Genomic DNA, 13,022 nt, shown 5'->3' with positions numbered 1-13,022 from the left:
CTTAACTTGGATAGTGATGGACAGTGACAGTGCCTTGAGAGCAGGGGGTCTTGACTACCTGCTCCTCCACCCTGATAAAGCAGCATGTGGCATACAAATACTTCCCAATGAGGAAGTGACAGGTGAATTACTCAGGAGTTACCTCTGGCTGAGCCTTACCCCCTACCCCACACTGCATTGGTTGCTTTTCCCACAGAATTCAATTCATAGTCTTCACCACAATTCCATGAAGTAGGGATCCTCATCAGGGCCATTTTACAGATCAAAATGTGAAGGATCTGAGAGGCTGAACAACTTTCCTGCACACAGGTGGCTGGGGGCAGGTTAGGGTGAAAGTCAGTTTTACTTGATCTCAAAGTCTCAGGAGGAGCTGAGGAAAAGAGCCAATGTAATGGTCAAGGTCCAATTTCTGTGGGGCAGAGAAGTAGGGGGAAGGTCCTAGTCGAAACTGAGGGAATGAGCAGAGACAAGTAACAAAGCCAGGCCCAGAAGACTCAATATATCCAAGAACGAGCTAAGTCCAGAGCTCCGGATAAAGCATATTCTCAGATTTTAAGCAGTGTGTCAGTGTGTGTATGAGTGTAATGAGTGTACATGATCTTGAATTGAGTCACTGCCGACAAGAGACTAAAGGGAATGAAAAGAAAGGGCATTCCAGGCAAAGGAAACAATATTAATAAATATTAATCTGGTGAGTCATGATGATTTAGTAATTTGGAAGGACTTAAGCGAGTGTATGGGAGCAGGAAAGTGAGAAATAATGTTAGAAAGGTAGGCAGAGGCCTGATCTTGAAGAATCTTGTGTGGCTTGTAAAAGAGTTTAGATGTTATTCTCTTATAAAAAACAGGGATCCACTATCAAGTTTTAAACCTGTTACAGGTAGTTAGACAGGCAAAAGTGGGCAGGAAAGGGTTCTCCCAGCCACTAGGACTGTCAGGGGAATGTTTGGCAATTATCACACTGCCTCTCTAAAAGTGATAATGTGGCAGCTGATGCCGGGGAAAAGCCACTTCCTGATGGTCCACACCTGTTACACTAAAGTGTTAACTGAATGCAGGCACCAGAGAGAAGCAATTTCCTGGGCATGTGCAGTAAGAGACAAGATGGCAGAGTATGAGTTTCCAGGGGCACTCCACCAGAAAAGGGAAAAAAGTCTCAGATGGGCATGCATACAACATCCTAAACACAGTGTGTGTGCTCACTTCCCAAGGACAAGGAGGGCACTGGGCTCGCAGGCAACCCACCGCAAAGGAAGAATTATGGGAAAGGGGCCAGCTTCTAAAGTCCTAGAATCAAGGTTAAACCCCTCACTTGACCTCGGTGTCTGCTTGGGTCTCTTCCAAGCATACTTTCCTTTCTTTCCTGTTCTAAAGCCTTTTAAAATAAACTTCCACTCCTGCTCTGAAACTTGCCTCGGTCTCTTTTTCTGCCTTATGCCGCTCAGTCGAATTATTTCTTCTGAGGAGGCAAGAACTGAGATTCCTGTTGACCTGTACAGATTCGCCACTGGTAACTCAGATACCTTCCCCTGGTGACAAACCCATGAGTAAAATGATCAGATCTACATTTTTGGAAGATTATCTTGAAGATTAGCATGAAACTATTCAAAACTGATGGCAAGAAGACACCTAGAAGACAATTTCAATAATCCCAGTGATAAGTACCTCAACTAAAGGCAAAAGCAAGGAGGGTTAAAGAAAAGGCATTTTGGCTGGATGTGGTGGCTCATGCCTATAATCTAGCACTTTGGGAGGCAGAGGCGGGTGGATCACCTGAGGTCAGGAGTTTAAGACCAGCCTGGCCAACATGGCAAAACTCCGCCTCTACTAAAAATACAAAAAATTACCCAGGCTTGACGGTGCACACCTGTAGCCCCAGCTACTCGGAAAGCTGAGGCAGGAGAATCGCTTGAAACTGGGAGGCTGAGGTTGCAATGAGCCAAGGTTGTGCCACTGTACTCTAGCCTGGGCAACACAGCGAGACTCCCATCCCAAAAAAAAAAAAAAAAAAAAGGCATTTGTAACCATTTAGTTCCTGGCAGGGTGAACAAAACAAGGAACATTACCAAAATAGAAATAAGTCTCCAAAGGAAAAAAAAAAAAAGTACTTCAGTTTTCTACATAGTAAGTTTGAAGCAATCATGTGATACCTAAATAGCATGACACCTAAATACCTAATATCATGTGCAAATATGAGAAATTCTGGAGTAAACAAAAGTTTTTCTCACTGCAGGACTTTTCAGTTCCTTTACTATGCTATATCTCATAAATACAATATGCAGTGTTTACCAAACTCACTGGAACAAGAATATTTTCCTCCAGTCTTCCTATTACCATTTCTTAGGACAATGGGATTCTTTGCAAAGTTATCTGGGAAATATTATTCTAGAAGTTTTCAACAGTCTTTAGTTTAGAGAAGAGTAAACAGCTTATTGAACTTACTCAAAAATAATTAGGAGCAGACTAAAAAATGAACTTGAATAATCACTAAGGTATAAAAAATGTCTTTGCATGGCTCGGGTACTAAAGTTCTATAAGAGGAGGTAAGAATGGAAAACTCTGCCAAGCATTAAATACCCCTACAAAAGGGAAAAAGATGAGAAGGTTGCTAAAAAGGTCAACTCGATCCAAAAACAAAGGAGGGGAATAGTGCTAATGATCCGGGAATTGTGTTAACAGCCAGCCAGACACATATATTAGGGAAGGCTAGAAAGTTGTTCCCTCCTCCTCTGCCTTAAAAAAGATAGCCTTGGAACAAGCTATCTTTGTTCAGGGAGGAATCACTGCAGAGCTGCCCCTTAGTTATGTAAATACAGGCAAGCCTCCTACTGCTCAGGGGGACAAAGCAAAGGAGGCCTTGGTGAGTGGAGGTTGACTCCTGACAGTACTCCTTGCCAAGCTGAGCCAGCTCTAGGCTGAAAGTTGCTCATTTGTGGGAAAATTCCAGACCCTTAAGGGAGGAAAAATACTGGGGATCCCAAATGCCACTCTGAGACTGGAAGTTGGTACCCTGTAAGGGCTGAATGAGGAGGACGTGACCCAACCTCGCTGACAGAATACAAGGAGTCCCTGAACAGAATTCATCACAGAGCTAGGGAGATATGGCCTGGCCAGGCTCAATGCAAAAGCGAAAATGCTATAGGGATGAAGGAAAGTTGTGTGGGTAGTATGGGGTTGAGAAGGGATGAAAATACAAGGGCACTGCTAGCATCAGAAAACTAAAGCTGTCCCACAGAACCAGTCTTGTGCAGTAGCACCACACTAGCAGACAGAGAGATCAAGCTTCTGTGGGGCTTTGAAGCAAGGCTGATTTAAGCCCCCACGGACTACAGAAAGCCCAGAGATTTCTGGATAATTTGAGTGGGAAATACTTCAAGAGAGAAATGTTAAACGTGTTTTATGTCAAACAAGTACCTAAAAAGATTTACACACTAAAATAATTATTCCTGCTTACATATGTATATATGAAAAAATGTTTCCAGGTGTTGATTAATGTGTATGCACTAGATAATAAGGATCTTTCAAGCCATGCCAAGGTGAGGTCCCTGGGGCCACCTGTAGCCAAGAAAGGCTCAGGAACCTTTGCTTGGGAGGGTTTTCTTGTGACAGGGAAAGCCAGGCAGATTTCACAAAGATTAGACAGGTAGTAGTAAACCACTGCAGGCTCTCAAGTAGCTTGTCAGGATGCCTGCTGTGACCTTCTCAACCTCAAGATCTATGATATTTCTGGAATCAACGGTAAGGAAAAGAAAGCATTTACTATGAAACTGGGACTGTACTTCTTATTTACATGCTGCAAAATAGGTTCTGGGACTTTGTCTTTATATCTCCTCTTGAGTATACGATAGAAGATGTAGAGGCTTAACAAATGGTCTCCAAATTACCTGGAACTTGGGTAATAAAAGTTAACATATCTACAAACCTGAAATCATTTAACTGGTGAAACACCGTGAATCACTTAGATTTCTCTTACTCTTGGTTGAGAGAACCAGTGAAAACTGGCTCAAAAATGAGGAAAGGAGGAATGTATTGGTTCATGGAAAAACTTATAGATATATATTCAGCTTTGGGCACAGCACTGATTCCCACTTCACATGGTGTCACTAGGTTCATCTTCAACTCTATTTCCTCTGAACTGGGTCCATTTTGAAACTCCATGTGGTACCTGGATAGCTACAGCTCCTTGAAGCCTCAGATTAGAGAAAAATAAAACTACCCTTGCAAATGTCTTATTGGTCGCAACTGAGTGACTCACCCCATTCCTGAACCATCACTATATGGTCAAAGGCATGGGATATAATTGATTAAGCCATCCAAACTCTATAATTGAGAAGGAGGAAAGTGTGGTTTCTCAAAGAAAATCCAAGGCCACAGAACGAAAGAGAAAAGATGATTGTGCAAAATAAACTAGAATAGTGCTATACAACATTAGAAAGAACAAATTTTATTTCTTATCTCACCCTTTTAATATCATTAGATCTCTTGCACTTAATTCAGAATTCGACACCTGTGTTTACCAATGAATCCCACAACCATTAAAAATAATAATAGTGGTAATAACAGTAACAACAAGAGTACTTACCTTGGACCTTAACACTCTGTTAAGCACTTGACATACATGATTTCATTTAACACTCACCTAAACTCAATATACGGATAAGGAAACTGAAGCTCAAAGAAGCTAAGTTACTTGCCCAAGACTATCTACTAACAGGGAGCTTAACTGGATTCCAAACCAAGATCCAACTCAGAAACCATGTATTGTTTTGCTTTTTAATTTTTTATTTCCACAGGTTTTGGGGGAACAAGTGGTATTTGGTTACATGAGTAAGTTCTTTAGTGGTGATTTGTGAGATTTTGGTGCACCCATCACCCAAGCAGCATACACTGAACCAAGTTTGTAGTCTTTTATCCCTCACCTCCTTTTCACACTTTCCCCTGAGCCCCAAGTCCACTGTATCATTCTTACACCTTTGCATCCTCATAGCTTAGCTCCCACATACGAGTGAGAACACACAATGTTTGGTTTTCCATTCTCGAATTACTTCACTTAGAATAATAGTCTTCAGTTCCATCCAGGTTTGCTGCAAATGCCATGAATTTGTTCCTTTGTATGGCTGAGTAGTACTTCATCATACATACAATTTCTTTATCCACACTGATAGATGGGCATTTGGGCTGATTCCACATTTTTGCAACTGAGAATTGTGCTGCTATAAACATGGGTGCTCAAGTATATTTTTTGTATAATAACTTATTTTCCTCTGGGTAGATACCCAGTAGTGGGACTGCTGGATCAAATGGTAGTTCTACTTTTAGTTGTTTAAGGAATCTCCACACTGTTTCCCATAGTGGTTGTACTAGTTTACATTCCCACCAGCAGTGTAGAAGTGTTCCCTGATTACCACATCCATGTCAGCATCTATTATTTTTTGATTTCTTAATTATGGCCATTCTTGCAGGAGTAAGGTGGTATCCCATTGTGGTTTTGATTTGCATTTCTCTGATCATTAGTGATATTGAACATTTTTTCATATGTTTGTTGGCCATTTGTATGTCTTCTTTTGAGAACTGTCTATTCATGTCCTTAGTCCACTTTTTGATGGGATTGTTTGTTTTTTCTTGCTAATTTGTTTGAGTTCCTTATAGATTCCTGATATTAGTCCTTTGTTTGATGTACAAATTGTGAAGAATTTCTCCTACTCTGTGGGTTGTCTGTTTACTCTGCTGACTGTTCATTTTGCTGTGAAGAAGCTCTTTAGTTTAATTCTTAACTAAAATACAAGTCTTGCTGTCTCCCTCTCTCCCAGTCATTTTCTTACCTGTATCCCTGACTCACCCCTAAGCTGATGCTCTGAATTCCTTTTTACAGTGCCTGTGCTGAACCTGAACATGAGGAAACTATCCTATTGCAATTCAAATCAACTGGACCTACCACTGGCCAGATGTGGGTACTCTTTGATTTAAGAAAACATATCACTTTACACTTTGTGTCATGGGAAGCAGGCCCTTTACACTCACCCAGAGGCAGGGTAAGGAGCTGACTTTAGTCACTCATCTGGACAGTGTCAGCCTGACTTCTATTACCCTCTAGAAATTGTCTCATTACAGAAAAAATCCCACGTGCTTCTGAACAGTAAATGTGCCAACAGACGGCTCAGTAGGAAACATTTCCAAAAAGTGAGTTAATCATAAAATGACGATTGAAACAGTTATGGAAAATTCGTTATATACAGTATGGAAATGAACAAAGTTACAGATACTGTCACGATGTCAAAAAATAATACAGTGTATTTCTAATATTATTCCAGGAAAAACATTTTAATTACATTTCTTAAGCAAATAAGTTAACTAACAAGATTTTACTTATTTTTGTTACCAGAAAGCCAGAAAGAGATTCATCTTTTTTCAAAAGTAAGAAAGTAAATGGTTTTTCAAAACATAAACCCTCAACATCCCCCATTCCCCCCCTCTCCCCCGACTAGGCCTCAGCAGTCTTAGACAAGAAGTCTCCCTCTTTCAGGAACTTTTTTCAGTATTTAACAACCCTGAAGAGTGAGAGTCATATTTAACTTCAAGGCCACTGCTGACTCTTAAATGAGTTCAAGTTACTAAACTCACTCCTCTTTCCTGTGTGATTAAAAAAAAAAGTGTAGAAAGCATTTCAAACCATTCTAACTTTTGTTGATGTTGGTGGAGTTGGAAGTGAATTACTATTGAGGAAATAGCTCAATGCTAAGAATTAAAGGTAGCACTGAAAGGCAGATTTATCATAAGCTCTTCTAGAGGAGCCCAAATGGATGCTCTTCACCATCTCACAGAATACAAATTATTATTTGTGTTAACACCGTTTCCAGGATTTTCCAAAAGAAAACACATCCATATCAAGTCTAAGATTCAAAATAAATTTCCTAAACCCCAAACAGAGGGAGAGCTTGGACAAAGATTAGTGAGCAGAAAACACCACAATGAGAAAAGCAGGAGGAGAGTGTAGCTAAGAATTGATTGCATGTGTATAGATGAGAATCGGTGAATCACATGCCTATTTAGAGTTAACAACTTTAACCACCACCGGGCTGCAGACTAATGCAGTATCCTAAATCTTTACTTTCTTTCTAAAGTATAATTAGATGCCAAGTAACACATCACCTGTGTTTTTTAATTTTATAAATTCCTTTAATTTTCTTCTATAAGTTCATCCTTTTCCCTGACCATCCACAGAGCAGTGAGACCCAAAACACAGACAGTGGACAAGAAAAACAGGACTGAGAAGCCAGAGGCCTGAGCTCCAGATCTTGTTCCTCTTCCCAAGCAAGGAGACCCTTGAATCACTATCTAAGCACTTCCTCATGTCTTAGCTTCCTCATCTGAAGAATGTCTTCACAAGATCATGAGAATCAAAGAAGTCAGTAATATTAAGCACTCTGAAAACTTCAAATGCTATAAAAACACTAAGTGCTGCTATCATAATTAATACATTCTTTGGCAAAAAGGTGCCAAATACACATGAATTTCAGATTTACCAATGTAGGAATTGAGGCAGACAGAAGAGCACACAAAGATGTTTTTCATTTTAACAGAAAATTTAATTAAATCCTAAGGAATGGAGGAAAATAACCTACCCACATCCTGTTAAAATGTATATATTCACGACATCAGAAATTATTTTTCTGCTGAATTAACACTCTATTCACATTTTTTCAACTTAAAAATTTAAAACTACAAGAATTATTTCAGTTCCTATAGGACCTATGAATGGGAAAAATAATAGTACCCACATGTTGGGATTGACATGCCGATTCCCTCAAAATACGCAAAGCACATGTTATGTGCTATGTGAATGTTTGCACTATGGTACAGTAGTAGTAGAGAATCAGCTAGACCTGAGTTCAAACCGCTGCTTCAATCCCCAATAGATACGTGATTTGGGATGCAGATTTTCTCATCTGTACAATGAAAAGACAATGTAACACCTACCTCCTAATAGTGTCACAATTTTAAAAATTATACATGAAGATAGAAACTGCATATTTTAAGCGCTAAATAGTGGTGGTATTGGCAGTTTTTACTTGGAGTATATAATGCTTAATACTATCAGTGTCAGTAAATTATGAAGTGATATCACAAATTCTTTAACTTTCAGTGTTTTCTTTAGATCATACAGTTCTAAAGAGATAGCTACTCCAATCTTGGCAGTAGCAAAATGTAAGTGACTATAATGTAAGTTCAAGTTCTAAACCACAATCTCACGTTTAATTGTTTCAGATCTACCACTGCTAAAATATTCTAAGCAGTCAAAAATACATTTATCCTTGAGAAGCATACAGTTTGTGCTTTCACATTCAATTTTTTGTATTATCAACTCTCCTACAAAGCTTCCATTGTCTAATCAATCTAGCATGCAATCTCATTCCAGTAGAACACCACCATGCATTTTAAAGTATTTATATATTTTTCCAACACGTATCAACACCATTTCTTGCAAATTTAAATGAAAAATAAATAGTTCCTTAATGAGCTTTAAAAAACCAAGACTTTTTCATTTTTCATTTCCCCAATTTATTTTCATTTTTCATTTCCCCAAAAGAGAGGGTGAAAATAAAGGAAAATCAAAGAAGATTTTTTTAAAGGTGCAGGAGGAGTAGGGGAAGGATAAAAGAAAAATAAAACCAGAAATATCTCCATTGTTTTTCAGGGCCAACAGCTTACAGAAGTGTCCACCTCATCTGTGCTTCCTGACCACAGACAAATGTGCTCCCATTTCCTTACTAGGGGCTTGGTTTTCAGTTCCTTGTACTCATTATCATCTTCTATCCTCCATCACTTTTTGGACCCCAAGAACCCCAAGACAGTTAAATCACAGCTTTCCAGAGATTAAAGGAATCTTAGAAACCATATTTTTTCCCCCTCCCCCTTCCTTTTGTACAGCTTTCCAAGCTGGCAGGCAGCCTGATACCCAAGAAGGCTGGTGACTTCTAGATCACATAACGACCACAGGTTAAGACCAGAGAGAGAACCAGGGCCTTCCACCTCCCCAGGTAGAGTGGCTTCCTCATATGTGCTGTATTTCAGCATCAAATTTCTTATATTTCCGTCTCAAGTTTATGCTGTTTAGCTAAGAGCAATCCATTGGGTTATTTTCTAATGAAAATATTACATCTCAGAGATCAAAAAATGTGTACTCTCAAACAGCCTTTTGATAAGATACTAGCACCTGAATTACAAGAGTAAGGACACACTTCTTAATAGCACTAGTTTTTTCCTCCTTATTTGCTTATTTTCATAATGCAATTACATCAGCATGGGCTAAAGTCCTGTCACCTTAATTACCTATTTTATAGCTAGTTACTTATGAGAGGCTTATGTCTGTTCACTTCATAATAAATGACTGTAATTTTTGAAAGGATGATTTGTTTCACTTATTATACCCATGTTTAGTGTGCATACAGATAATAACAGTAAATATTAAAACAATCTCCATGTGAAAAATGTCCTTGAAATCCAACAAATATCTGCTGAAATTCAAGCAACAGAAATTATTCAACAATCTCGAACACTTGAGATTCATGTATTCTCCGAGTCACCTAACCAAGTGTCAAAATAGAGAAAATGACAACAGAACATTCTCAACTTTCAAAAATTAGGAGCTTTCAGATATAGAGAAGACTGGAGGAAAAGAATACTGGTTCTTCGGCCTGAGCGCCCAGGGATCAACCTAAAGGGCAGATAATAGTAACCCTACCCTCTGAGGTGACCAGCAGAAAAAAATTATCTCTGGAGAAAAGATTCCCTCCCGTGTACGATTTTAATTACAAAATAATTCTAATCTCATTTGGAAAGTAGATGCTAATTTTTTGGTAGTGTTGTCGTATGTGTGTGTGTTTTTTTTTTTTTTTTTTTTTTTTGGTTTTCCTAAGCTATCTTCATGTGAAATTTAACTATATAATGCAGATACATAAGCCACTTAAGTCACATGCCCTACTTCTAGATTTGAAACGATTTGCTTGTATGCTTTCCAGTTAAAAAGTAATATTAAAAATGAAGTATAATTACCTTTCCAAAGTCACGAACATCAAACAGGTCAAATGCCTCGAAGAGTTCACTTTTCCTCATTCCAAATGTCTCACAACAGGCCGTGAGAAATGTCCTTATGTTCTTCAAACAGAGAAACTGAGGAATGGAAAAGAGCTGTTAGCATATAGTTAATTATTCTGAATGCTATCTATCCTCTGGAACACTCAGACTGCTCTAAAAATGACAAGAAAACATCAAGCAGCCTTTGAGGTTACTTTTCAATTACTCATTCAGCAGTACTGACTGAGCACGCAGTCCCTTTCGGGCACAGGTGATACAGCTGTGACCAAGGCAAATTCTACCCTCGTGAAACTTACATTCTAATATGAAAAGACAGACAAAACAGACAGAGCAACAAACACTAAAAAGCAAGTATTTTTACTTTCATATGGTGGTAAGCGCAACAGAGAAAAATAAAGCCTGGAGGAGGGATCAGGAGAGTTGGTGGGGTTGGGTGGGGGAACTTAAACAAGATGGTTAGAGAAAGTCTCACAGAGAAGAGAACGGTGGAGCAGAGATCTGAGGTGCAAAAGGAGCAAGCCATGAAGAACCGTAGCACACAACGGCCCAGCCTAAAGAAGTGTCCCATACCAAGGTCTTGACATAGAGGCCTCTGAGCATGTTGAGAAAGGGGTCGATGCAGCAAGGCAGAGTGAGTCATAGGGGAAAAAGGAGGAGAGATGGAAAGCTACTGGGGTCAGTTGATGAAGATCCTTATTGGGCAGTTTTTACTCTGACTGATATGGGAGGTCATTGGAGGCCCTGGCCAAAAGGAGGACATAATCTGATGGGTTAAAAAGATCTTTTTGGCCTGTTGTGCTGAATACAGAGTGAAAGGGGCTGCAGCTAGGGTGGAGGCAGGAAAACCAGACAGAAGGCTCTTGCAATATCCTAGGTGAGAGACAACTGTGGGAAGACCAGAGTGTGGTCACTTTTTGACTGTGTTAAATCTGAGAGGCCTATTAGTCATCCAGTAAGTGTGGAGTTCAGGGGATAGGTGTGTACTTCAAACAGAAATATGGGAGTCTTTAGTGCACAAATAACTGTTTAACCATGACACTGGCTGAAATGACTTTGGAAAAGAGCAAAGAAGAAGAGACTACCTGGGTCAAGAACTGTAAAGGATCAGGAAAAGAGGAGAAGCTCACAAAGGAGTCTTAGTAAGAGTGACCAGTGAGGAAGTAGGAAAACCAGGAGATAGGGTTTTCCTGAAGCCAACTAAAGAAAGTGTTTTTAGATGAAGGAAGTGAAAAACTATATCAGATGCTGCAGATGGCTGAATAGGATTTAGACCAAGTGCTGTCCATGGATTTTGGCAGTGTGAAAATCACGGGTACCTTGACAAAAGCAGGCTCTATATGGAGGAGTGGGGTGAAAGGCTTCTTGGAGCTGGTTTCAGAGACAAAGAGAGAAAAGAAAGTGAAGACAGAATATAGACTCCTTAGTTTTGCTGCAGAGGAGAACAGATAAATGGTCAAGAGTTTTAAGAAACAGCTGAAGATGCCATGACATGTTTCTGTTTTGATGGGATTAACTTGATAGAGAAGGGAAAGTTGGTCACAAAGGAAAGAGGGACAGTTCCCCAAATGTAGTCCTGATTAGGTGAAGTGGAGAGAGATCAAGTGTTTAAGTGCAGCAGCTGACCTTAGAGAAGAGCATGGTCAGCTCATCCACACTATTAACAGGGAGATAGGAGGGAAGGCAGATGCTATTGACTACTTAAAAAAACAAAATTGAAAATTTGCTTTCAGTGTCTAAAAGACTCAGATCCACCTAAGCAAAATACACACATATCCTAACTGCACTGGCACATATTTTTAAAAATATACACGTGTGAAAACTTTAAATAAATGCATTTTATTATATGTAAGTTATACCAAAATAAAGTTTAAAAAATGGAAAAAAAAACTACTAACCATCAAAAAGTGAGCAACATATTAGCTAATTATTGTGTCTCTGCTTTTTAAAAGTGTTGCCAGTGTCTTATTTCATTGTTTTGTTTATCTTGGTTTTTTTTTTTTTTTTTAATTTGCAGAAAGCATATCTTTTCTACTTCATCTATTAATACATTTGAAACATTCGGATTATTCATAGGCTTAACTTAGACACACTTTACCCTTTACAGGAATCATTCTCAGAGGCTTAAATATTTCAGGAGGGATTAAAACCACAAGGGAAGCATCATAAACCCTTTGAAACACAAAGGCAGCAGTTAATCAGCACATGCAGTTACTGCTTTCACTTTAAAAAATTCATAAGAGACCTTTAAGACACAGATTCACTCTGCATGTAGCTCTTCCACACAGAATTGCTTATTTACAGATTAAAAGCCTTGCATTCTGCCAGGACAGATAATAATTACTCTCTTGGGGATTATGCAACTGCTCTCTTGCAATATCGTTGACATAATTAAGTGCCCAACTCATAGCTCACCAAGGAACAAAGCATAATTGCACATGCCACCCTCCGAAGATTTCTCACCAAACTCAAACTATCCCCACCTGTAGGGAAACTGGCAGAGGACTTCCACTAAAGGGCTTTGATCACCAATTCAGAAAAGCAAGTATTATTGCTAAAAGTTAAAACAATCTGAAATATTGCATGCACAGAAGATTTAAAAAGAGGCCTTCCCTTTACTTCTGGAATTCATCTTAAACTTACTTGTCCCTTAACTAGTTCAGTTCTACTAAATTCCACAAATATTTACCGAATTTGAAAGTCACTTATATATTCTCACTTTTCCAGGCAATCCTCAAATTTGGTCACCCCTTTATTTATTTATGTATTTTTCAGTCAACAGTTTTTGAATTCTTACAACATTACACACACTAGAAATGTTAAAAATGAACAAGACAAAGCTCTTCCTCGAGCTTCTCTATTAAATGTATCAAGAGATTTTCCCAGTGCTCCAAAATTTGACTAATAATACTAGGCTCACACTTCACTCA

At 39.0% G+C, this 13,022-nt stretch overlaps 1 protein-coding gene across 5 annotated transcripts in view; it reads right to left on the bottom strand.

The window, feature by feature from the left end:
- Window positions 1-13,022, bottom strand: part of VAV3 (vav guanine nucleotide exchange factor 3) — a 436,513-nt gene that overhangs the window by 334,320 nt on the left and 89,171 nt on the right. For all 5 annotated transcript variants that reach the window (XM_033198397.1, XM_033198396.1, XM_033198399.1 and 2 more), the window contains exon 2: window positions 10,054-10,170. In XM_033198397.1, the coding sequence (XP_033054288.1) occupies window positions 10,054-10,170 (117 nt within the window). The remainder of the gene's footprint in view (window positions 1-10,053; window positions 10,171-13,022) is intronic.

Source organism: Trachypithecus francoisi, unplaced genomic scaffold (assembly GCF_009764315.1).
Source record: "Trachypithecus francoisi isolate TF-2019V2 unplaced genomic scaffold, Tfra_2.0 Lachesis_group5, whole genome shotgun sequence".
Classification (NCBI taxonomy): Eukaryota; Metazoa; Chordata; class Mammalia; order Primates; family Cercopithecidae; genus Trachypithecus; species Trachypithecus francoisi.
Note: the sequence above shows the minus strand (reverse complement) of the source record. Positions and strands in the feature narration are given on the sequence as shown.